General features: G+C 36.3%; 1 protein-coding gene across 4 annotated transcripts in view; it reads left to right on the plus strand.

Moving 5' to 3' along the window:
* The window catches only part of KCNT2 (potassium sodium-activated channel subfamily T member 2), a 114966-nt gene that overhangs the window by 44033 nt on the left and 48744 nt on the right, over nt 1–22189 (plus strand). For all 4 annotated transcript variants that reach the window (XM_021525065.3, XM_021525067.3, XM_021525066.3 and 1 more), the window contains exons 10-11: nt 18787–18967; nt 21017–21181. In XM_021525065.3, the coding sequence (XP_021380740.2) occupies nt 18787–18967; nt 21017–21181 (346 nt within the window). The remainder of the gene's footprint in view (nt 1–18786; nt 18968–21016; nt 21182–22189) is intronic.

Consider the following 22189-nt stretch of genomic DNA (forward strand, 5'->3'; position numbering starts at 1 on the left):
GCTTAATAACAAATGCTACCTGTTCCAGACAGTAATGAATTTTTGTGATATTTAATCTCCTATTGAACATTATGTAATTTTATATGCATAAGGACTTGGACATTTTTAATTTTGCTTAGTTTTTTACAACACAAAGTGCTATTTAGTAAATACTGCTTCACCTTTTTTTACCTACCTACTTCAATATTTTATTGAAATGCTGCACAAATGATGTAGCCTGCTCACCATCAGGCATTGTGATAACTGACAGTAAAACATGCAGGAAGTGGCAAGCTCACCTGTAATTATGGCTGCAGATACTACTTTATTATAGTTCATTATTTACTGACCTAGGACTGACCCTGCTAGACTTGAAAATAAGCTAAATGAGATGAAGACACCCAGTAATGCAGTAACTAAGGAAACAAAGCACTTTTTGACTGAGAATAGTAGTTCAAATATCTGCAGCTTCTCTAAGACTGGAGTTATGTTCAAGTGATTGCTACTCTGTCTATGTGACCACACATAATGGCATTTTTACACATTCTTTCTTTATACTACTGATTATCTATTTAAAATACCCCAAAACCCCTCTATAAACAGTTGAAATCAATTAACTTGGTGTCTTTGATTATGTTACATCTATGGCAAATTTGAGGGAGCATTTAATTTTATAGACATCATTTAGAGCATATGAGTCCCTTCCTGCTGAAGGAGGACTTAAGTCCATTGCTGGAATCTGTCCACTTAGGAGTGCTTTTCACCAGACTGATCTTTCATGTTTTCTGCAAAGGCAAGCAGTACTCAGGTCAGTACCCCCAAACATGTTTGGGAGCCAGCACTTGCACAGCACAGAAAACCTTTCAGTCATCACCACTCTGTTCTCATAAGCATGCTTTGGTTCCATTTAGAAACACTGCCCTGCTCCATGTAGTACCATGGCTTCAGTAAAGCAAAATGACTAAGCCTGGATGAGTAGCTTGAGTACAGTGCCTTCACTGCAGAGCACTCTCCCCTTAGAGGATGGGGGACATGCTCATGGTGTGCTTTTGGCACCACTGATACCTGCCCTCATCGAGCCTCCCTGCTGACACTCAGGCCCTAGGTGGATTCGATTGAAACCCCACAGCCCCCTTAGCTCCTGCTTGCCAGGCTTGTGCCATCTGCTGCAAGAGCAACATCAGCACTTGTGAAGCCAATATAACTTTAACACACAGGGTTTTCTGTTCAAAGCCACCTTTTTTTGGCAGACACAGGGATGGAAAGGAGCTTTTTATGGGAATTACATGTTTTATAAGATGGTATGAAGCCCAGAAAGATTCCTCATTGGCTTTGTTCCTGTCTGCATATAATAATGATTTTCAAAATAACTTTACCACAACTAGCAGGAAACCCAAAGAAAATGAATTTCACCTCATGTATCATCTGTAAAGCCATCATTTACATCTCCACATCAGAATCTTTTAAGTGGTGGTTACACAGATAGGCATGTGCCAGCTCATGTCTTACAATTCAGGTGGAAACTTTCCAATGAAAAGTAAAAAAGGAAGTTATCTGAGGTTACAACTGATTGGCTAATCTCACAGTTTTTAGATACCATTGTTCACGCTGTCCTTTGCACTCAGAGTGTAGTAGAAAAAGGCTTCTTCTGTGTTTTTGTATACAGCTGACAATTTTCAGTATTATTACAGAAAAAACGGTAATCACAAAAAAATTTATGCGCTACTCCACTCTTTTATCCTTGGTGATAATTGTTTATGGATGTGGGGGTGGAACTGATTTGCAGGGCAGTAAATCTATAAGACCATTGTCACGTATCTTTAATTTATAGATTACATACAAGGGTTTTTTATTTTCTCCTTTTTCCTGACTTCAAAGATAGATTAGGCTGTCCAGTAATTTTTCTTTCTTTAAACATTTCAGTGGCCTTGTAACCAGAGAAATTTTGCATCTACTAAAACATGTGCGCTCCAATATGACAGACAGACTGTTCAGCAGTTAGTACTGAGAGAGTTCTAGAGAGAATTATAGACCTAGTCATAATATGTGTTGTGTCATTAAGCTAATGGATGTTTGCACTTGTTTGTCAAATGGAATACTAATTATTTCTGTAAACTGTACAAGAAGACAAATAACAGCGAATGAGTATTTAAGACATCTTTCTGTGATACAGTGACTCATCTATTAAAAGTTATTTTCAATTTTAAAGCAGTGTTAGTCATATATCACCAGTGTAGAGTGATTAGCTTTTGAAGGAGGTGGCTACAAATTCTTTGAGATGGACAGTTATTTTTTTTCATACTCAAACCTGCACAAACTTTGCTTGTGCTTTCATGGAAAGCTCACTGAGGTCTATCTTAACATTTTTTACACTTCAGTGCTTTCAGCATCTGAAAATAAGGATGTTTCCAGACAGTAGCTTACAGAATTCCTGTAGAATGCCAGTACTGTAGCCTCAATGGCAGTTATTCACTCACAGTTCTCATCCAGAGAAAGCAGTAGGAGTAAGTTGCTTGAAAGGGTGAAAACAAATCCAACAATAATCTAGTCCAAACAAGACAAGTCAAGACCTTATGATTTGGAACAATGTGTCAGAGAACAAAAACCACCCAACCAAGAAAGGATTAATCACAAAAGATTTTAGAGAGAAAAAGGTATCTCAGTGCTCCAGTTCCCTTTATTATCAATAAGTAGATATAAACACCTCAGAAGGTGATCTGAAGGGAGCTAAATCACCCCATGGAGGTCTTAACTTTACCTTTATGTGTTGATTTTGACAGGAGCCTACAATGGAAGTTATCCAAGAAAGATGCCTAGCCTTAAGTAGGATGAAAAGTGTTGGTGGATAATGTAATGTAAAATAAAATGTAGATTTGTGGGTCTGCAGTTCTTTCTGGGATGTTATATTTTGTTGTACAGCAATCTCAGTGTTCAGGACCAATCTCAATTTGATTGAGAGAGATTTTCTTCATATCAGGACAGCACAAGATAACACTGTGCTTCTGTCTTTCAGAATCCAATTATTCTAAAGTAGTAAAGCATGTGAAGTTTCAGGAGCTAACAGAATAAACAAGAGTTTCAGAATTTAAATCCCAGAATATTATACAACATTAATTGAAAGTTCTAAGTAACTGTAAATAATACAAAATTAATTATTCAGCAAGAATCCCACAAAGCACTGAACTAATAGCAGTGGTACTTTTCTTTCTCTGAAACCAAGCAGATCTGTCAGGAACCTGTTTGTTTCAAACATGGGGTCTCTGTTTCTGTTTTAAGCATTCCTGTGCAGCGCTCTCCAAACATCAGCAAGTAGATCTAGAGGTGGGGCAGTGGCATATGCAGTCCTTCCACATCCATTGGACCAACTCCCACCCTCCCCCTGTCCTGCTCCTCAGTTCCTGGAACCAGGGCAGTGTGGATGGGTGCTTTCTCTGTGCATGTGTGCAATGAAAATTGAGGTCAAGTTCAGACACCGCTTTAACACTTCCTTAAGTGAGGGGACGATGAAAAGGCTGTGCAGCTCCTGGGAGGTCAACAGCAAAGCATTTCCCAAAATATCCACTTGTTATTTGTGAGAAAATAATCCATGAATTCAGCTAGAGTTTATGTGAAATACTGCCTTCTGGGAGAAGCTGTGTGCATGAGACCAACATTCTCGTGAGCTTTGATAGGAGAAACACATATTGAGTACAGAGTTTATCTCTTTTACAGAAACTCCTAAGGTGGCTTTGCTGAAATCTGCTGTATGAGACACATGTGAAAACACTGTGCCAAAAATAGTTGCCAATTTTGATTATTTAAATGAAACAAATTCAGATAAAACTCTTAGAGTTTATTTTGGAATTCATTGGATAGCCACACTTCTTTCACCTTTGCAATCCATTTGCTTACATGCCTATGATTAGTACTTAAATGGCCAAGGCTTTTCAAAAGATGAGCAAATGTAATGGAAAATTACAATGAAAGAATGAAATAAACCCCACAATTGTTTCTTTGATTAATACCTTTTCATATTTTTATGCAGTTGTTGTATTGTGACAAAAAAGAAATATTACCATATAAAATTTTCTTTTTTGGTAGCTGTGTATTTGTAATAATACACATGAAAAATATTTTTGCATATTTAAGTTCAAGAGTTCAGACCTGAAAAAAGCACGTGGCTGATTAGTGCTTTTGAGGATTGTTGCTTAAAGACTGTAGGATAAGGATGTATGATGGTTGGTTGTTTGTCAAAGGCAGATCAGAAATTATGTATTGCAGGGAGAGCAGAAGTATTGAGGCTCAATCAGAAGTCTTTTTGGCGACCCATCAAAGACAGTTGCTATGGAAACCTAGATAATTATACAGTGATTTTCATGCTATTTTAGTTATTAATTTGGTAGTGACATAATATTTCCTTTGTTAATCCTTTTAGATTTTTCTACATAGTTATTTCTAAAATAATTAGGTCAGCATCTTTCCCATGGCTCATGCAGGGAATTCTCTGTGCCACTGATGTAATGGAATATTTAAAACTAAACACAGACACCAGCAAAATTAATAACAATTTAAATAGTCTATTTACTGTGATCTGTGGAAAAAAGTCATAAAGTTTAGAAGGTTCAATCTCAATTATCTTCTTAGTGTGAGAGATACATTTGTAGTCATCTTGTTTGCCTAAAATTAAAAATAATCAGACCAAATGATAGCTCAGAAAGCTGCCTACACAAAGCCTCTCTAAAATGGAGTGTCAACATTATTTATAAGCAAATTCTCCTATTTGGAATATATACAGAAATATTAAATTAAACAATTAAACAGTGTGATTGAGAGATTTCTGTTCTTTTATTTCACCCTGGAAAATGAGTCAGTTTCATGTCCCTGTGATCTTTTCAAGCTACAAACTTTGCTAATTTGACCAGGTTGCAGGTCATTTGTTAATCTGAAAATCAGTAGTTCCAAACTCAATGTAGATAAAGGTGGGCAAAGTTAAATTTGTATAAATTTGAAAGGCAAAATTAACTTATCCGTGGTTTTTGTTCTCTGTTGTAGCACACAATATCTCAGTATTTCAGTACAATACGGTGTGTATGTTTACATTATAGATCAGGTAAATCATCCTTTGACAATTAATGTAATTGCAATTTCACAGTCTATTCTGTGTATAGTATACTCTATAAATCAATATTTTAAATTGACACTGGGAAGAATTTTCAGCCTGTCTTGCAAGGCCTTTACTCTTGGTCGGAGTTAGACATTGAAGTACTTACTTTCTGAAAGTTCCAGCCTCTATCCTCTGAAGCATTTTTATCTTTCTCTTCTAATAATTTTTTATGCCATGTGAAGATACTGAAACTTCAGTAATCAGAATATGCATATTTAAGGAGAGTGCAAATCATATATTCAAAACCAAACCCCTGCCCAAGAAGGAGATAAAATTTCACTCAGGTTCTTTCCCAATATTTTCCCCAATAACTTCCATGGGATGTAAAAATCTCTCAAATAAAAAATGCTGCTAATATCTACATCAATAATCTTGACTAAATTTCATTAAAGATGCATTGAGAATATTAGGGCATCAGAATATTTTGGAAAACACTATAGACTCTGAATATGCAATTGGGAGAATTTCAGCTTTTATTATCATGACATCTTGAAATAGAGTGATAATATTACCAGATACCATGACAAGCAGAGCTTGTTCTGGCAGCAGAGACCAATTACCATTACAAATGGAAGAAAAAAAAGCAAATTATTTTGAGTCATATAACATTTGGACTGTTAGAAATACAATTCTAAGATTGTATCTCCATGGTGTCCTTTCTCCAGCAATTGTATTTTGAATTCTGTAAGAGGTAATAAAATCAAGCTTATTGCTAATATTAACTAATTATGGCTTGCCAACACATATAAAGGAGCATGTAAAACTCCTCAAAGTTGGTCTAACTGCATTCCTGTTCTTGTTCCTTTGCAGGAACAAAGCATAAAATAGAGTGACTGTGAGGAATCTGTAATGTCTCAGTAAAATTAAAAAAATAAATTTAGCAAAATGTGCTTTCTGTGTCATAAAATGGGGTTTGGAGAAAATCAAGAAGTGGTTGTTCCAAAGAGCAAGGATAAATAAGGAATAACAAAGAAAAATAGAATGCTCTATTCAATTTAAAAAACCCCAAATAATTACTATATTTTAATATGTGCAATATGCATTTGAGATACGCATGTCTTCAAAATTATCAAGACTTGACAAAGATTCACAGGAAATATTCAGTCAGATGAAAGGATTTGACACAGGGAGCCAGGGAGGTGAACTGAGCAGGCATGCAGATTATTAGGATGTAGGTTTTCTAGTTGGCTTTTTATTGGTTTATAAACACACAAGTTTGTAAATTGATCCCTTGTCTGAAAACATAAATGTTGCATATGCAAAAGATGTTTGTTACCTTCAGAACAAGGGTGACAAGAATAACTTCTGGAAAATAAAATGCTGGAATAAAAGTTGATCTGGAGTGTAACCAGAGCCTGCAGTATGTGAAATACTGTATGATCATACCAGCAAAATAAACCTTAGGTTTTGGGTTGATTTGGGGAAGACTTAAATAAAAACAGGTAAAGTTCCCTTAAAGGGTCAATTTGATATACAAAATAAGTGTTAGAACCCTCAGTCTTCCATCTTTTTCCTTACAGGAAGGCATTACATTTCATAAGCTTCATTTTTTCTTTGCAGTAAAAAGAAAAACCTGATACTCACATGCTGTCTTTGAAAGTATCCTATCATTTTAGACAGTAGCAAATAGAATGCCAAGTGTAACAATGGTGAGTAACTATGTTGAGAATGTTCGTGGTAAATACTTCACCATTCAGTAGCTGGCATCAAACCATCATCACTCACAATTCCTGGCTCAAAAATGGAGTTGTCATTAGCATGCAGACTTAAAAAAAAAAAAAAATATATATATATATATCTTTCATTGACTGATTTATTAGTCTGACAAACCATTTATTTTACTTTAGAAATATTTGGTGTTTGTAGTGGTTTATGCTAAGGCATTTACCTGTGTTATCAGATGCCATCAGCTATTGTGGTTCTCCAGTGAGCAATACTTCATTATGGTGATTTGGGATCTTCACTGCTTTGTTCACTTTTGATGTCTGTTTCACATTCCAACTATGTTTTAAGGGTGTGAAGTTCAGCAAAGTTCATACTTCTCAAAACAGAAAGTGAAGACTTAAAAAAGTTGTTTGCTATACCTTTGGCCATACAAACAGAACTTGACACCAGCCTCCAGGAATTATTTAATCACTCTCTGTCTGTATTAAGCATAACTTTTTGGCATGTTGAAAGCACATCTCAGAGGTTTTGGCAGAGATCAGGTTGGGATACGAGATCATCTAAAAAAGAAGGATTTTAATGCATTTAGAATGGTTTTTAAAAGGAGACAATCACATCTAAAATGCATTTAAAAAAATCTATTCCAAATACTTAGTGTTCCATTAGAAATTACTATAATGTTTAGACAGATGTTTTTCAAAGAAGTGAAGAGTAGAGGCACAGTCAGCCATCGAGTATCACACTTGCGTGATAAATACACATAAAACAGTAGTTTGTAGATATAGACCCTTTAGGGTATAATCCAAACAAACAGCATTCTGATTAATGAGTTCTGTATTTCCACTGGCAATTAAAACCTCCAAAAAAAAGTTAAAAGTAGTAAATTAGTTGAGTTGTGTTATCTCAACCTTAGTAAAATAACTAACTGTACTTGTAAAGGAACTCAAGTATATCCCTAAAGCTGAACATAGGCCCCCAGTCTTTGCACAAACACAGCTGTATTTTTTCACATTTCTGGAGGTTGTACATTTCTGCCGTATAGAAGTGTATATTGGAGTGGAAGTGCCACTTCCACAGTGATAAGAAACTAAAAATAATCAGTGTTCATTAGTAAAAACTGAAGACCCAGCCATGGGTTGACTTTGTAGACTGCAAAAGTAACAACAGGCATGAAATGTGATTGTCAGTTCCTCTGGGCACAGAGCACCTTCTGTGATGACTCTGCAGAGCAAGCAGGACATTCCCTCCTGCTGAAGGAGTTGGGGACCACACCAGTGACAAGGCTGTTTAAAGGTACCCACCGCATCACAGTGTGCTGTAACTGCAGGCTTTGTTCAGAACAAAACTCTTTGTGGCATTCCATTTCAGTTACTTTTTAAAATATATTTTAGGTCATTATTACCATTGGCTTTTGTACAGGATAAACCTTATTCAACTGCTAGAATGAGCACTTAATCTGCTTTTTGGTTTAAATACAGTCTTATATTTTGCAAGTTCCTTTTCATTAGAGATGAGCAGAGGAAAAACAAGTAAATGCAAATATCTTACGCAAAGAAGTTAAAAATAAAGTTACTGATGAGAGGGCACAGCTACATATGGGCATGTACTTGCATTTACTAAAATTGGATAAGTCACTGAATATTTCAAGTTGGAAGGAACCCATCATCAAGTCTAACTCCCTGCTCCTAACAGGTTTACCTAAAACTAAATCATAGTTTTAGGACTTAAAGCTTTGTCCAGATGGCTCTTGAACTCTGACAGGCTTGGTGCCAGGACTACTTCCTAGGGGAGTCTGTTGCACTGCCCAAAAACCCTCTCAGTAAAGAAATTTACTTCTGTTTTACCTTTCCCTGTGGCAAAAAGAATGACAGTGGGTCATCTTTTAACTATACTCCTTCACTTGATCTCTTCTTGTTCACTAATATTCTAAAACTGTAAAAGAAAAAAAAATGCACAAAATATTCAGCCAACTTTAAGGCAAATATGAAATGTTTCTTCTTGAATATTCAGAGTGAAAGTCTAATTTTATGAGTTGTAGTGTGTATGTAGTAAGAATAAAATCTTACTGAATATTCTCCATGGGCTAAGCAATCAAGGGGAAAACATGCCAGACAAAACATAGCAGAGAGAATAGAATATGCTGTCAGTCCTGTTGGGCACAGTGATCTTCCTTCCTCCTCCCTGCCTTAATCTCTCTGGTGTTGTGATCATTAATCCCATTTTCCTGACTGTTCCCCTTTTCACTCATGTGTCTCTTGTTTTTTGGTCATTATGACACCACCTGTGCCCTTGTTTTAGATGATGAGTATTAATGTACGCTTTTTTTTTTTCCCTAAACATGTCTGTGTTTTTAAACAGTTAAACTTCACATTTCAAGGGTCTTGTGAGGTTTTGGATTTCAATGATTTTTAAAAAGAGCAATATGTATAGATCCATTTGAATTTCAGCCACAGAAATTATTAGACTTGAAAATTTTTCTTCAAGCAAGCACATTGTCAAAACAGGTGTCCCAAAGAAAATTTCTCTGACTTTCAGAGAACTCTTTAAGTATTATAAGTTCAGGATTTTTCACTCAACTAAAACATTCCGTTGAAATCATCAGATTTCAATGGAAAGCAGTGTTAACAGTATTGAGGAACAGGAGGAAAATGATGACAGTGAAATCCCAGAGCTTGTTGATCAAACAATTCACAGAGAGTTCAAGGTATACAAGCCCTTTGCCTCATGGCTAAAAAAATTGCTGGGTTTCCAAGCAGGAACTCAAACCATAGAGGAGTCTGCTGTGTAATGCATGATAGAATATATTGCTTTTATGTCCTCACAGATTACCTCCTGTAATTTTCACCCCATTACACAACCTCCATTTAACACTTCCCCCCTTTCTGGTGTTTTAGCAAACCTAAGCATTAAGTCAGGTTCTTAATTATATCTTTTTCACAGGCCAGTTGCTTCCCTGGTCACTATCCAAAGGGTTGTCTCTAGCTAAGACTGTATGTCAACAAGGAGGTGACTGAAGTAAAAATACCTTTCCAGAAGGAACACAAACAAGGAAAATTTATTTATGTGGCACACATTTTCATGTGTGCTCCTGGTTTTTTAATAACAATTTGTTATGAAATAAAAGAGCCAAAGTATATCATATGAGTATTTAAAAAAACTCTAGGCTATATTTTAGTTTAATTACATTACAGTTTCCATACAGCTCTTTGTATCATGCACTCTGCAGTGAGCTTTCTGCTCATCATGAATCTGCAGGCAGTGTTCTAAACAGACAGATTGGATATATCAGTGCACTTTGCTTGGGTTTGCCCATAAGCCATCCCTTTAAGCAGCTGTGTGGACACTCCCCTTGTAAAGCAGCAGCACAGCAAATGCTTCCATTTGTTCACTGCCTGTTTGAACTGTCTTTGCCTTCAGACTGTCATGGAATGTAGCAGTTACATTGAGGACAAACTAAACACACGTGTAGAGGGTTTACTTTTGTAGCCCAGATCCAGCAAACGTTGCTGGCAAGCTGCAGAGTTCTCTCTGTAATTATTGGCCAGATTTTCTATTTCTAATGTTGAAAGGGAGGTTACAGATCTGACAGTAACTGGTGGCCTTTGTTCCTTCCTGTACGGGTGGCCTCACTGACAGAGGTACCAACACTTAGTACACCTAGGCATATGAAAGAAGCTTAAATGATGCCAAAGTTGTGCATGTAACAGCCAAAATATTGAAGGGAAACACCATGAGAACAAAGACCACTGATGAGTTAGTGTTTTCATAGGGCATCTTGAAATGCAAGAAATGTACACCACTATCCTCATGTGATCTGACTACAGCCTTTTATCTTAAACAATCTTTCTATATTTATAGTTTCTATAAGGGAGGACAATAGAAAGTTTCTCATTACCCAAAGCCTCTGGAAATTTAAGCTGGAAAGGAAAATACCACTTGTGAGCTTTCCAAAGGGCTGCATGCCTCAGGGCTGTGGTTAAAGGGGTAAAAAGAGGCAGTTGATTTGAGTCACTTGCAAGTTTTAGACTACTCCAGTCTGTATTTGCTACTGGTTTGAGTTTCACAGGATAAGTACTGCAAGAAAGTCCATTCTTCCTGAATATTACTTATCTATTTTCTAAGAAATTATTTTTTGTTTATGGTGCTAGCAACCATAAAATGTTGCAGCTGGAGTAAGCTAACTTGGCTTGTCCTGAAGCAGTTGTTTCAATAGCAGCAATGAAAACAGCAAAAAGAAGTTGCACTCAAAGTGCAGACAGATGAAGGTCTGTCAAGGAGATGTAAAAATGGATGTCAGTGTAAGGAAGATCCATGAATATCCTTAAAAATCAAATGAAAATGCAAAAATCTGATAAGAAGAGAATTTTGACTTAACAATAAAATTAAATGCATTTGTCATTAATATATGCCATGACTTGAGTTACGTTGAAGATTAACAAAAGGTTTCTGTCAGTAGCTCACAGAATATTCTGCACATTGGTTTAGCTTTTTCTTATGCATTATTTAACAAATACTCAGATAATGAATCTTTCAATTGTTAGTTCAGTTTGATTGAGGTAGTGTGGGTGGTTTGCATAACAACTGTTACACCATAAGAGTGTTTCAAAACTATTGCAAGAAACATTAAACATGATGTTCTAAAGCATAACATATCGGGTGTATTAAATTAGAGGTTTGCATTTGAATTTTCCAGCACAACACATGAAATTTTTGAATATTATAAATAGATGACTTAATTATTCTTCCCAAGGAAGGATAGGTATAGAATGTCACCTAATTCTGTGGCACTCTGCAGGTGAGGAGTATCTGGTGGTTCAGTAGGGACTGCATGATTCTGTTTCCTGAGTAGTTCCTGACTCCTTGTGTGAGCAGACCAGAACCTCAGGCTCCAGCTCTTGGGTTCCACAGTGTTGACACACCGAAGCTGGGCTGCCAAAATTTACTTTGTTTACCATCAAAGCTCTGGGGCAGACTGAAAGCACACACAAATACAGGTGCTCCTTTGAGCTTAGAGGCTGAAGTGTGGACAGACCTGCCTGTGGAAACACACTGAGCTGAAGGCTGCCCACAGAGGGACCCTGCTTGTGCAGTCTCAATGACCAGAGCTCTGTAATTGCAGCTCCACTTCTGATCCCACTAGAGGCAGCACAGGAGTAGAAAGGTTCTCACTCAGATTCAACAAATATTTATATACACTTGGTCATTTCATAATACCCTATTCTGCTTAACAAGATGTTCTGCAGCTGCTGGAAGTCACATGTGTTCCTAGGAGGAGAGTTTATTTTTATAAGTTAAGCTTTTGCAACCATTAGCTGCATATAATGTTCTGATCTTTGGGGAAGGCAAATGCTTATAAAGGACACCATGGGTAAGTAATAATCATGTCATCAAACATCATTATTTGGGATAAAGATAAAATTGGAACAAACAAAAATGACCTTTCCATCTGAAGAAAGGGTCCAAATTAATTTCTGACATGGTGGCATTGTTGTGTAGTGAAAGTAAATTCATTGCCCTTACCTCAGCTTGTGTTCCAATTCACACAGAACTGAAAAGTTTGATTCAAAGCTTGTTGAATTAATCCAAGTCTTCCCCTTCCCTATTGTGATTCTGAAAAAAAAAAAAAAAAAAAAAAAAAAAAAAAAAAAAAAAAAGGGACAGTGTTGTATGAAAATGATGAAAATGAATGCTGGCCTCTGAAAAAACCTATCTGGACATATAGAAAGATTTATGTTGAACTGTCTGATGAAGAGGCATTAGATTTGCAAAAATGTCTGAGATTGTTACAATTTTGTCCTTTAGTATTAAGAAACCACAGTATCCAGTATCTGTTTAGTCCTGTCAGGGAATATCTTGCAGCTGATCCACTGCATTAGGTAGATCAGGTGTTGCCAACTAAGAACAGCAAGGGAATTTCTCTGCCAATTTACTTTAAAGGCAGCATGACAACCTTCTTCTTTCCAGTCAGCAGTTCTCCCTCATTTCTTTCACTGTCTTGTATGCAATTATTATTTTCTATGTGCTGTAATTAAATAATTCCTAAAGCTTTAAAGCCTTTCATGTGGAATGTAAGGTGAAAATAGCATCTTCTCATTGTAATGCTTAAATTTTATATACTTTATGTGATACATTGTTCCAAATTCTGCCATACTAACTTTATGAAAATTGTACATCTACTTAAACTAGTGGTGTTTTTTCTATTTTAATATTGTTTATGGAAAACTGCTTTTAGAAAATAAATTAGAAAAAAGCCCACTGATTTTAAAAAAGACCTAAGAAGAGGCACAAGGCTTGGAAAGAATTGAAGCATTTGTTTTTTAGCAAGTTAAAACCTCATCTTCAGGGCTTTTGGATGTGATTAACATTTTATTATTGGTCAGAGTATTTTGTGATTGTTGCTTCACTCTTTTACTTGCTGCAGTTTCTGCTCATCCCTTGTTCTTTATGTTTGCCTCTTCATTATTTACACAAAAGAATCAGGGCTTCTGTCAGAAAGCATCAGGTTTTTGGGTCACAGGTAGGGTGATTACCAACACTTTCACATTCTGCATGTATTGTCACTCAGAAGTCAACAGACAATATTTCCATATGCATCTGATACAGGAATGAAAAAGAAATGCACTTTAATGTCACTCGAGTTATATTAGTATTCAGCCCAGAGTTTGTGAAAATTGCACGTCTAATGATTCTATGAATACTAAATCTCCACACTGAGAATTGCTGTTCCATAATGTCTAATTCTAAAATGTGGGACAAAACTGCATCTGGCTCTACATGATGTTCTGGAGAAGACTGAACACCCCACAGAGTCAATTTCTAGTATGAAAAACTGTTTTCCTCTGTAGAAAGCAGGGCATTCTCCAAATATAGCATTAGTCCCAGCACCATTTTCATTTCAAGGATTTAAGACTGGCACCAGCTTAATATTAACATCTTTGGCAAGCAGTGAGCACCTTTTACCAATTTTAAGCAAGACCTCTGTATATTTATCAGACTTTCATGAGATATTATATCTTCCAGAGTGAGACTGAAGAATAAACTGTCCTATAGGCACATTTTATTTTGGTGTAGAGATTGAGGAAGTTTCCTTAAGCAGTTACAGTCAGTATAGTGGTAAAATATGTCTCAAATGCTTGTCAGGATTTCCTGGAAAGTCAACATGGTCCTTTTCTTCAGTATTTCACTGTATTTGTACTTTACCCATGAATATTTGCTAGAGTTAGTGGTCTGTCAACAATTTTGTTGACTGATAGTTAATTCCAATTTTTCTCATAAAGAAAAAAAAATCTGTGATAGTAGGCTCATAAATTGTTGAAATAACATTAACAACAATTGGTAGTATAGGACAATCAAATAATGACAGTTTAATTTCTATTTTTTTCTAGCATCACAGTTCTCTGGTAGGATATGAGGAAATAGTTTAGAGTTTTAGATGTGAGAAGCTACTGAGGACATTTGCTCAGGCAGGATTGCCACTCCTGTGAGTTACTTCAGGTGTGGGTTCTGTAGTACAGAAGCACTGAGCCTTTGCCACAGAATCACACTGAACTGATAAAATGAATCCATGTTGATTTCAACACATTCATTAGCTATTCCCTTCAGCCAGCTGCTGCAAACATGGCAAAGTAATTACACAAGGTGGAGCTCAAAGGTACAGGTCCAAAAAGTTCTGGCAATTGCTGCCTAAACCTCAGCACACAGAAGCAGTTCTGACTTTTGGCTCAGCCCCTGGTGCATTATTTTAGACCTGTATGTGTAAACAAGAATTTTCTATAGAAGTGAAAATGTAGAAATCAGATTAATTTGTCAATGCTGACAAAGGAAAAAATAAATTGATACCAAATAGACTCTAAACAATTGGTTATAAATAAGGATAGTTAATGTACAGTATTTGCAAAATACCATCCAAATGGTTCTTGTTACATCCATTTCTGTGACATGCTTCTGCAACATGATAAAAAGCTGTCTCAGGGATTATTTTACTCTGCAGTATTTATTTCTGTAGTACATGTAGAGACAGCTTATTTACAAGCAGGAGTTAGTTTTGGCACATAAGAGACTCAAACAAACAAAGATTCCTGGAACTAGAAAGAAAGCTTCCAGTAAAACAGAGACTGAACTCACAAAAGTTCAAATAATACCCAAACTAAACATTACCAATCTTCAGAGATTACATGTTATTCTCTTTACTTTTTGTTTTTCAAGTGCAGTGGTATCAGAGTGTTTGGAAAGGTACTTCTGTCCTCTGGATGTTTGTAATACATTTTCTGATACCACTTTTGCTTCGGCAGACACTTAGTTTGGCTTTCTGTGGGGTTTTTTAGAAATACTAAATCTCCTCTGCATTGAAGCAATTTTGTTTTGAAAAAAAAACAAAACAAAAAAACCCCAAATTTGTGCTGAATTGTGAGTGCCTCCCTTAGATCCATTGTGAAAAGATGGAATTCTTCCTGAATTCACAGGAGTCCTAAAATTGGCATAGAAGGTGCTGAATTTGCCTTATGTTTAACTAGGGACTGTCTGTGTACTGATTATTACAGTGGTTTATTTTCTCCACAAAAACAAGTAGGTGTTAGCATTGCCTTTACTGTAAATTCCTTTCCTGCTTGAAATGATTTTGTTTATCCAAGGATGACTAAATAAATTACTTATCTTCAGGAGATGAAAGAGGAAGAGGAAACACAAAGAGGTAAAAATATCACCAAAAATATCAAAACAGGCAAAATATGAAGTCTGAATTACTGCACATTTCATAATGTCAGGAAACATAAGACAGCAGCCAAGAGCATGTATATTTTTACGTGCAGAATTTATGCTAAAAGTAATGATTAACACCTCGCTTCTGAAAAAGAAAGCTGATACTATTCATCTAAAGAATTGGGATGTATTAAAAGATGTCAATGAGTTCTGGGGAATGGAATAACTAATCCATGTGGACTTGGCTTCTTGGGCATCCACTGGTGTTCCACTGCATACTCTCTGCGGTGTAATCAGGTAATTCCCAGACAGATGGGAATGTGCTATCAGTGCTGAGTAACATTTCTCCAAAGGCATAGTTGGTGAGCTGAAAGTGTAATATTCTTGGGAGAGTAGTCACAGAGGTAATATTTTAATTTTTAATTAGACTCCCTTAAAGCTGTCTCTTTGAAAATCAGTTTTTTCCTGCATTTTGTGCTCTCTGGCTCCAGTAAAGACAAACAGCAGAGCACCAAAACTCCCAGACTTAGTAACCTCATTTTGGATTTATCATTCCCATGTATGCAGGGTGAGGGCTTCAAATGCAGTTTGGCGGAACTGCAAAGGAGGTGCAAATAATTTAGAGGAAATAAATTAATTTGATCAGAAAGTTGTTAAAAGAGCTGAATTTCTTCTTCAGTAAAGAAGCAACTCCCTTTTCTTGCTGACTTTAATATTGTTAACTAAATGTGGGAAGCTCTGGCTCATGCCCACTGAGTTCAGTGAGAAACATCTCAAATTCACAACATTTTGGATCAGGCACATTAATTTGATGGAAGGAAAAGGAATACACAGATCTTTAAGGGGGTAAAGCTGATCAAATGAAATCTTGATCTCACTAAATTCAGTGGGAATTCTGTTGTTCACTTGGAAAAGGTTGAAATGGTTCATGGTATATTACCTTATTTCAATTCAACTAAAGTATGATTGGGTGGGCTGGCTATGGAAATCTTAATAACAACAATAATTCAAGACCTGAATTTTCCTATTATAGAGCTATTGAAAAAGGTTAAGGTTTTACAAAAAAGCAAGAAATAAACAAAAAATTTTAATTCCTTGAAAAATAGAAAAAAAACCAGCCTGATGGTACAGATTTTTATATTTTAATCCATCCTGTCAGATACAAGGAGTAAAGCTGACCCTTTTGCATTTACAAACACCAAGCAATTTCCCAGGTATGAGCACCAGAAAAAACACATTTCTACCAATGATAGGCTCATGCATTAAGGTTCACTACAACCCCATCTGCAGATATTTAATCTGCTGAGGGCCATGGTGTAGTAGTCCTATTGGAGGGGAACAATATCCCTGGCTCAGTGTAACTTGCTTTTCTGGCCCTTATGAGCTTAATTCCTGAAATTAAGGTTATGTATTTCTGGGATATATCCACAAAAGGCAACTAGAGAGAAGAAAATGCACGCAGGTGAGTAGGAATAATAAAAATGAAGAATTAAAAATCCATCTGCATTCTGTTTTTAAAACTACACGTAACTTATGTGAATATTGATATTAAAATAGGTCCTTTTTCCATGCTTCAGTGCCTTTACAATATACTTCATTATTTCATATTAAAACTAGAAAAGCCTTTTGAGAAACTTCCTTGTCTGAGACCAAAAGAAAGCTTCATTAGCATAATTACTTACATTCCTTCTGTTAGTATTTTCAGGGACAAAAATATAATTATCCTTTTACTAAAAAAAGGACCAAAAAAAAACCCAGCAAAACTGTGAACATAGTGAAATAATGGAAGATCTGGATTACAACTCCAGTGAAAAATGTGGGACGAACTGGATAGGAATATAAATATCAATTCTGACTGAAGTATGAAACTTAGGCAAACAACAGGGAAAAAAACCCACCCTTTTTAGAACATTTTGAGATGTGTGAAAACTACAAATGCTAGAACTGTGAAAAGGAAACAGGGAATTTGATCCATATGTTCTGGAAATGCCACTGCCCACAGCTAAATTATATTTGGAGAACAGAACAGAGAAAAGAAGAACAACTGCTAACACTGTTATAAACACAGGGTCTCCCTGGTGATACAAAGGTCTTCCCATGGCAGATATTAATGAAGGACCCTTACCATCTGGATACCATATATGAAGAAATAATATTTAGTATGTTCTAGAATAATTACTGAGGAATATGATTTATTAATTATTTATCAAATTCTCTGAGGAGAAATCATCCTGATAGTTCCAAGGGGAAAAAGTGCTGCTCAGGGTGGTTCACACATTGGGGTTTTTTAAATATAGTTGAATATAATTTAAAAGCCTGAACTGAACTAAGTAATTCCACTGTATCAGAGAAGATCGTATTTTAAGCTTGGGAAGCTATTTGCCGTGATACATATTTACAAAGTGAAATATTTTTGAAATTTGCAGTGTTTGAAATAGCAGAATGACCTGGGGAGAGATTCTGTTACAGATTCTGTTACCAAAAGCACATCCTGCTGATTCCGAGAAAAATAATTACCAGTTAGCTTGGGCTGCTGTTTACTTCTTCTCAGGAATGTGTGACTGGAAGGGGTGAACTCCACTTGCTCTGCTATTGCAGACCCAGCCAAGCCCCGTATTTCTACTCTGTACTTTCAGTGAGCAGAAACTCACCAATTGTCACCTCCCACTTCCTACCTGAAGGCTGACCCTGGATGCTCTTTCCTCTGATAATTCAGTAGTCTGCAGTTCCCACGTTCACTTCATTGCAGACAGGCAGTACCCACTTGTACCAACAGAAGCCTCCCAATGTGCAAGGTGTGCTCTCATAACTGGTTCACATCAGTAACTTTGCCACAGGAAGGGCCAGAGACCAACATAAAGAGAGACAGATTTACAGAAAGCTGTATGTGCATTTTTCTTGGCCACGGCGGCAAACCTCCCTGAAAAAGTTGAAACATATATATAAAAAATGTTGAATGGTGGCAGCTCTATACCATCTGTTTTGTTCTGGTTTAGAAAGGAATTGCATCAATCCATGATGTTCTATATAACATCTCTCCTTCACAACAGCCAATAAGAAAAACCTAGCAACAGTTGTGCCTATCATATTAGAATAATCAAAAATGTGTTTCTTTTATTACAAATGACACTTGAAAATTGTAACAATATAGCTCTTCTGGTTTGATACTAATTTTTACTTTTCTTAAAAAAAAAGTTTTTTCTAAGCAATTTATGAATTCTGAAAATAGTTCTCTGCAAATATAATCATCAAGCTTGAACAGTTTTTATTTTTCATGTCTTTATTCATTCTTTTCTACATAGTATTTGTGGAATTCAGCATCTGGAACGAGCAGGAAACAGGTTGACTCTCTTTGACTCCCTTTATTTCTGCATAGTGACATTTTCTACTGTGGGCTTTGGGGATGTTACACCCAAGATATGGCCTTCAAAGCTGCTTGTTGTCATTATGATCTGTGTTGCTCTTGTGGTGTTGCCCATACAGGTAAATGTGGATTTTTTTTTCTCTCTTTAGAATTGTTTTTGAAACAAAGGAACAATAACTGAAATAATAACTTAATAATTTACTGTTACTATTATTATTGCATGGAAAATGTCAGAAAAAAGAACCATCTATCTCTCCTATTGTGTTTTTTTTCTTTTTTCCTGTATGTTCTCCTATACTCCAGATTTATACTAAAAAACAGGGCACTGATAATAGTTTTCAGGTGCTGATGAAAGTTTTCTGCACCAGTCATGTACCACAGAGGCCTTCCTTTATCCTGAGATATGGGTTTGTTATTAATGGAGCAATTACAAAAAAAACCCACAACAGTAGCCAGCACTTTCTTTATGAGTACAGCTTTTCCTCTGCAGGCTCTCCCTGTTTCTAATCTTGGTTGTCTCCACTTCCTCTCTTACTCTTACAGTTCAGTGCTAACTTGAAAAAAATCTCATTAAATCTGCAACTCAAGCAAATTGGGTTCACAGCTGTGTATGGAACACATGCACACAGAGCCAGCAGCACAGTTAGGAATTTTTCATGCCTGCCTAAGTTTAGGACTTCTAACAGTTTCAACAGGGAAAGAGCAATTTATGAAAATCCAAGTACTTCAAGGAGTCAGTCAGCTTTATTAAATTTGTACCAAGCATTTTCCAGCTCATTAGGTGAGGCTGGATGACAGAAACCCTGAGGTTACATGGGAAACCCTGCCAGGATGTTCACTGTTGCACACGTGGTGATCACCCAGCCCTTGTGCCAGAAAAAGAGGATGTGGGGAGACACTCGGTTTTTATCAAAGCTTACAGCAGACCTGCTAGACCATGAAGCTCCAAAGTTTCTCACACAGCTATAGTTTCCTCTGCTTCTTTGGCAGAGAGCTAAAGCTCAGTGTGGGCAGACAACACATAAGCCCTAGGAGGGTGGAAGCTCAAGCTTTCAGCATTAATTTTCTTGAAGTTATTTAACACTCTAATTAAATATTGAATGTATGTATTCATAGCCATATGCACCCCCACAATTATATTCTCACTCAGTGAAAAATTAGTAAAATATATATTCTACTGGAAACTAAAATGTGCTCTGTTTAAGAAATTTGAAATTTCCTGGGACAGACATTTCATCCTTAAGGTGGTTCTGATACATACTTCAGGCCTGAGAGCTCCACAGGAGCAGTAAATAACCTAGAATCTACTGGAATTTCACATAAATTTACCATTATTAGCTACTTTATTTTATGCCTTTGTAGTGATAATGGGGCTTCTTATAGTTTTCCATACACATAATGGAGTGGGAGGCATTTTCTCCTGAGCCCTGCAATGAAATGATATCAGTTATTATTCACGATCCAGCCTCTCCACCAGTTAAATGTGGAGGAGAAAAAGATGCTATCACACAGCCATACAGTTAAATTGATCTCAGTATTAAGCATGTGTTACTTACAAGAATCTTTGAACTGGTATAGAAACTGTTAGAGTATTTTCATACCTGCATATATTGTTCAGCAGACAAAGGCAAACTTGCTGTATTAGCAGCTGCTGTGTATTTAAGTTGTACCTAAAAATATAAAGCAGATAAGAGAGTTTACAGAACATCACCTTCAGAACATTTTAAAATCTCTGGGAAGAGTTACTGCCCAAACTAAGAAAAAATGGTGCCTCTTTCCAAGTATATTCACGTATCTGTGTGAAAACTTAACCTTTCATATGAGGAAAGCAATTATGTCACAATACTAGAAAAAGACAGCTCAGAGGCATAAAATACTTAAAGGAATAAGGTACTAGCCTTCATTATTTCCTAAACTCCTGTGATTTAGTGTATTCCCATGGTATTTTAATGAATTTTCACTGCTGTTTTTGTGTGTTAGATTCTGGCACTATTGCTGTGGTTTGTGATCACCTTATTAGAGAACATTTTACAAAGAAAAAGATACTGGGGCTAAGGGCAGCTTTTCATAGGGTCATGAGATGAGCAATGCAACATTGCCAAGTCATTATAGAGTTGTAATGCTCACCTACTGGTCTCTAGTTCACTGACAATCAGCATCTCTTGCAGTTTGAACAGCTGGCATATTTGTGGATGGAGAGGCAGAAGTCTGGAGGAAACTACAGCAGATACAGAGCTCAGACAGAAAAACACGTTGTGCTGTGTGTGAGCTCTCTGAAGATTGACTTACTCATGGATTTCCTAAATGAATTCTATGCCCACCCCAGACTGCAGGTACTGAGAATGGAAAAAAAACCCCAAACAAATAAACCCCTCAAAACATTTTGTTTGTTGTTTTGGTTTTTGTTTTTTGTTTGTTTTAAGAAAGATTTCCGAAATTGTTTTTAATTCGTAAAACTGATTTTGGGAATAGATAGGTGAATTGGGAATTTATACCTGCAGTAAGAAGCTGAGATACAGAGTTTGGAGGCATTTTAAATTGAGGTATTGAGGAGAAAAGACTAAATAGGTAGAATTAGTGTCTTGTTTAATTGTGTCAGACTTTTTAGAAACAGGTATTTCTATGCAAATTCCTTAGATTCTACCCTAAAACAGAAAATAAATGAAAGCTATTCAATTTATTTTTTCCCATTGTTTTGGGACTGGATCCAAAATTCCTCACAATTAAAAGCATCCTTTGGTTTTCATGTTTTGCTTTGTTTTTTTGCCAGCATTAGGAATCAGAATTGGTCAGGTTGGACGGCACCACTGGGGATCATGTGGTCCAACCTTCCTGCTCAGGCAGGGTCATCCTAGAGCACATTGTACAGGATTGCAGAGATAAGATCCTCTTGGAATTGTGGAAATGAAGAAAAAAAATTCACTACTTTAAAGGACAAAGATGTTGACAGAATACACAGATTTTCTTAGTGTGCACATATTCCCTAGGTAATGCACACTTGTCACATGGCTTATTTGGAACACCTAGAGGCTTATTTCCATGAGATATCAATTTGGATTTATTATTGTTGTCTTTGCTACAGACTCTCCCTTTTAGTAAACCTTCTCTTTGTCTTTTACTAAGTTACCTGTGGTATCATGCTTCATTAAATACTGCAAGAATCACACAAATACAACCCTCAGATGACTGAGCAGCAATTTGCCAAATCCCAAATCCAAAATATTCCCCAAAACAATTAGCTAGGAAGAGGCATAAGCAATTGCACAAAGAAATCCAGTCCTTTATAGATACAAGGAGAAACAAAATGCAACATTTTGTTAACTAAGATGACTGTGATACAC

The sequence above is a fragment of the Lonchura striata genome, chromosome 9 (genome assembly GCF_046129695.1).
Source record: "Lonchura striata isolate bLonStr1 chromosome 9, bLonStr1.mat, whole genome shotgun sequence".
Classification (NCBI taxonomy): Eukaryota; Metazoa; Chordata; class Aves; order Passeriformes; family Estrildidae; genus Lonchura; species Lonchura striata.